This window comes from Orycteropus afer, unplaced genomic scaffold (genome assembly GCF_000298275.1).
Source record: "Orycteropus afer afer isolate SDZICR_OR568_19922 unplaced genomic scaffold, OryAfe1.0 scaffold00107, whole genome shotgun sequence".
Lineage (NCBI taxonomy): Eukaryota > Metazoa > Chordata > Mammalia > Tubulidentata > Orycteropodidae > Orycteropus > Orycteropus afer.
The window spans coordinates 216,687-221,717 of record NW_006921694.1 but is presented as its reverse complement, the minus strand read 5'-3'; the positions used below and the strand labels follow the sequence as shown (position 1 = coordinate 221,717).

General features: G+C 40.0%; 1 protein-coding gene across 1 annotated transcript; it reads right to left on the bottom strand.

The window, feature by feature from the left end:
- Positions 1-2,657: 2,657 nt before the first annotated feature.
- S100Z (S100 calcium binding protein Z) lies at positions 2,658-4,715 on the bottom strand. Its single transcript, XM_007943436.2, has 2 exons — positions 4,575-4,715; positions 2,658-2,816 (listed from the first exon to the last, which is right to left on the bottom strand). Exons 1-2 carry the CDS (start codon positions 4,713-4,715, stop codon positions 2,658-2,660), a joined length of 300 nt encoding a protein of 99 aa, XP_007941627.1.
- Positions 4,716-5,031: the final 316 nt, after the last annotated feature.

Sequence of the window (5,031 nt, the reverse complement as noted above, 5' to 3'; positions counted from 1 at the left end):
TATATATGTTTTTTTTAATACTTGAAGAAAAACTGGCAGGTCTCAGCACACAATTGGCAAATCCTCTCATTCGTTCACTGAATAAATATTTATTGAGCACTTACCACCTGCCAGATAGGGCAGAGAGGGAGATAGGCACTTCTGTAAGCAAAATCAATCTTATTAGAGTCCCTGATGATCTCCACCTTGCCAAATTCAATGTTCAATGTTCAATGTTCTCATCTTTCTCCTTCTCTCAGTAGAGTTCACCCTCCCCTCTTTTTCAAATACTTTCTTATCTAGGCTTCTGAAGCACCATTGAGAAAAAGAAGAAAAAGACCATCAAACCAATTGTCTTCCAACTCATGATGACCCCATGTGTGCAGAGTGATCCTCCTAGTTTCCTTTCTCTTTCCCCTGGCAATGACTTAGTATCATGTGCTGGCTACTCCTTTTCTTGATGGCTAACTCTTGGATCTTTCTTCTCTATTTACATTCTCATTCTAAGTGATCTCTCTGTGGCCTAAAACAATATAGATGTTGTTGTTGTTATGTGCCCTCAAGTCAGACCTGATTCATAGTGACCCCTCCTTGGGTTTCCAAGGCAGTATCACTACTGAAGTAGATTGCCCCATCTTCCTTCCGAGGAGTGGCTGGTGGGTTTGAACCGCCAGCCTGCTGGTTAGCAGTCAAGTGTTTTAGGCACTATGCTACCAGAGCTCCTATAATGACTCTTAAATCTGTATCACCAGTCCCCTGTTTACCCTGGGCTCTAGACTAGATCACATCCAACTGCCAAGTTGATATCTCCACCTGGATGTCCAATAGGCATCTCAAACAGAGCTATTGATTTATCTGCAAATCCCCATGCCACAAACTATTCCTCCCTAAATCTTTTCCATCTTAGTAAAATGGCATCATTTACTTGACAAAAAATCTAAAAGTTAGAGATTATGTTCTACTGCATGTAACAGATCCAACTTAACAAGAGTGGTTAATTTCCCCATATAAGAAGAGGAGTGAAGACAGGTAGACCAACACTGGGCAGTGACTCCTCACTGTCAACAGTGTCCCAGGCTCCTTGCATCTTCTCTATCATCCTCATAGTTGCAAAATGGCAGCCTCACCTTCACCCTCACATCCACATTCCAATGGGAAGAAAAGGGAGAGATTAACAAGGTGGAAGGTGTAGAGCCTATACAAAAATAGCAAAACTTTTGAAATTCCAAGTAGACTTCTGCTTCTCTCCCATTGTCCAGTCCTGTGTTTCAAAGCCTACCCACCATACCCCATCTGTAAGAAAGACTGGGAAATATAGCTTCTTAGCTATGCACATTGCTACCCGGATCAGGGTTCTGATACATAGAAGAAAAGGAGAATGATTATTGGATAGTAAAATAGCAGTTTCTGCTATGTAATCCTGAACTCTTCTCTTCCTCACCCTTCACTACCAATCCATCTGCAAGTCCTATCAGTCCCATCTCCAAAATATTTAACAAATCTGACTGCTTCTATTCATCACCACTGCTGAAATCCTGGCCTAAGACACCATCATCTCTCATCTATACCATAGCAACTGCCCCCAACTGGTCTTCCTCTTCTACTCTTGCCCTCTCTGTAGTACTTTCTCTACACAGTAGCTACTGTAATCATTTAAAAGTACATGAATATAATCATAGCACTTTCTTCTTTAAAATTCTCCAAAGTATCTGTCATAGTTTGGGTTCCCCCAGAAGCAGACCCTGAGACAAGGATTTGAGTGCAAGCCATTTATTTGAGAGGTACAGGAAACACAGGCAGGGGTATCGCAGACAGGCAAGGAAAGGAAGACAGCCTAAAGAAGGTATGTTAGTTTGCTGGCCTCCCCAGGGTGACTGAAGCTTAACCCTAAGGGGAAGCACTGGGAAATGGTATAAAACTCATGTCTTGTGACTGTCTGACCCAAGGGGCAAAGGAAGGCATTTATACACTTAGCTCCAAGAACTGCTGGCTTCAGCTCTCTTGGCTTGAGCACCTAGTTCTCAATCTCACAGCTTCTTCCATTTGAAAGAAAATTATAAGAAGGTGGGAGAAGGTCAATGTCTTTAATAAGATAATTGGAAAAAAAGCAACCAACCAGTTGCTGTCTAGTTGACTCTTACTCATGGTGATCCCATGAGTGTCAGAGTACAACTGTGCGCCATAGGATTCTCAGTGGCTGATTTTTTTGGAAGTAGATTGCCAGGACTTTCTTCCAAGGTGCCTCTGGGTGGACTCAAACCTTCAACCATTTGGTTAGCAGCCAAGAACATTAACCTTTTGCACTACCCAGGGGCTCCTTTAATAGGATAAGAAGTTCAGAGTACGATATCAGGATTCTGAATGGCTATCTAAGAAATGTGCCAAGTTTTAGCATCATTTGAAAGTAGCTACATCTTTGTTATGCACTCTTTTTGTCACACAAAAATATGTATATAACATCTTTAATAACAGGAAAATTTCAAGTAAGAAATATAAGATTGAAATAGTTTGAAGTTGATATATTAAGGTTACATCATTTAATAACACTAGCACTTGATTACATGTGCTATCTCATTAAATGACTTTAGTGTGTCTACAAATCTGAAGTCTATACAGATAAATGCTAATTAAATAATCTTGACCATATCTCTGCCTTTATATTAGCTTGCTGCTTATATTTACTTTCCTTTTTTCTTCAATTGTTCTACAAAGTAATCATTACAAGCAACAGTCAGAGCTGCCACCATGACCACGAATTCATTAAAATCCACTTCATTGTCCTTATTGGCATCCAGGTCCTGCATTATCTTATCAACCAACTGGGGATCCTTTTGACACTAAAAGGAAAAGGAAAATTTTTAACTCCCAGGCTTTGAGGCCCGTGATGACAATTGAAATCACGTCTTCCTTTTGTTTCCATTATGACTTTTATTCCCATTTTTAGCATCTAAAGACAAGGTCTAAAAGCATATTTGCTGGTAGGTTTGTACCAGAGACATACTCTAAAGAAATCTATCTAGCCTCTGCCCCCCACGGCCATATAATCTTAGCTCAGACCTAATGAACAAGAAGAACCAACAGTTGACCAAAATGAGTTACTGATGGTGAAAATGCATTTGCAAGCACCTCACAGGTTTAAGGGCGAGGACACTGGGAGGCAGTTAGGTAGATGCAAAGAGGGGGACTTTGAAGCCAAAAAGAGTTAGCAGCTCTATCATTTACCGACAATGAGACTTTGAGCAAGTCACTTAACCTCTTTTTTATTTCCTTATTTGTAAAATGGAGATAATACTTACCCATACATTTTGCGGACATTTCAACACAAGTTTTGAAAGGGCTTAGCACTAGGGATGTAGCAGCTAAAAACAGAGGATAGCAGTGAAATTTGAATTTCAGATCAGCAATGTACTCATGTTTTAGTATAAGTATGCCCCAACTATTGCATGGGCATGTGGAATTTTATCTGGCACACCTAGTTAGCACAATGCTAGACATAAGAAAGAGCAGCCAACAATGTGTAGCTCTCATGAGGACAACTACATTTTATGGATTCAGAAAGGGTAGAACTGTGAGCACCCACCTCTCCTGTGTTTAGTGGTTGATGAGAAATGTTTCCAAAAGAAGCTCATTTCCTCTAGAAATTCCCCATTGACCTCTTATTTGCTGCCAACCACTAAATAATTGCAACGTTACATTTAATTGATCAAAATAAAATTGAGGGAAACAATTATAGATTTCACTTGAATAAATCTCTGTGTCAAATTCTACCTACTGAGCCTTTTATTCTGAATGTTATATGATGCCGGAGCCAAACTGAAAAACAACAAAAAAGTTCCTGGGGACTTAAAAAATGACTAAGGATATCATGAAGAGAAATTATGTTTTAAAAACATAAAACAAGTTTTACTTTAAGCTTTTACCATAGAGAGTGGGGAGAAAGAGAGTATCCTAGTTAAATCCCTATAGTCTTAATACAAGGGTTAGATAGGATAACATCATGCAATGGTGGTTGATTGTGCTAAAATCAATTCAAGCCAACTCCATCAACATCAGAGCAAAGTGTTTTACTCAGCCGAAGCTCCAAACACTGCACTATATGGCTTCACAGACAGATTTATTTAATTCCTTGCTATTTTAAGACATAAATCTGGTCTTGTAGTGACTAACATAGCAGACATATCCTTGGCATTGATCCCAATCAGTGTGTGTTTGGCTGACAAAGCTTTTAAAATATTTGTCATTCACTGGAAAACTTGTCATCACAACAGAAAGCACCCCCAGCCTAATTTCTGACCCAATCCATTAGATTAGTTTTCAGACATCTGGACAGAGCTCTTGTTCTAACTAGCTCTGACATGGCAGCACCATGATATTGAATAGATGAAAGCCTCAAACATAATTTATAACATTTGGAAACCCCAACCAATACAGAAGGGAGCATACACAGAAACAAAGGTCTCTAGTATTTGCTTCTCATGTATTTTGAAACTTAATATAAATCATTCCATTTTTGTGACAGAATCATAAGACTATATATGGAAAGTTGGTCCCTGAAGCTACCTTGGCCTGAATGGCACAGAAAAGCTGTGACTTACCGAGAGGAATTCTGTGAGCTCTCGCTGCAGGAGCATTTTCAGTTCCCCCTTGCTGAGCTTGAATTTGTCCCCTTCCTTGCATGAGTACCGATGGAAGGTTCTAATCATGGTGTCCATGGCAATCTCCAGCTGGGTTGGCATGCTGGCAGCACGACTGACCACTCTAGGGGCAGACCACCCAACTCAGAATCTGCCTTGTTCAAAACAAGCAGCTGAGGAAACATCAACATTTTCATTAACATGGAATGATACCATCCCCTCAGCCACTCCACTATGCAAATGATAGTTGGTGAAACCATAATAATCTTCAATTAAAGAAAGTGTTCCGCCCACTCCAGGACAAACTGCAAATGAGACTTCACAGGTGAGTTTTTTCTCTTCCCCATCCCTACTTCCCCAAAATGTAACAGGTTCAGTGTGCTCACAAGTGAGCAGACAACTACAAAGTCACATCAAA

What these genes read in the sequence shown, in the direction of transcription:
- S100Z (XM_007943436.2), bottom strand. Translation starts at nt 4,715, where the DNA reads ATGCCAACCCAGCTGGAGATTGCCATGGACACCATGATTAGAACCTTC. An exon ending in AGCTCACAGAATTCCTCTCG is followed by an intron (nt 2,817 to 4,574) that starts GTAAGTCACAGC and finishes TTTTCCTTTTAG; the next exon opens with TGTCAAAAGGATCCCCAGTT.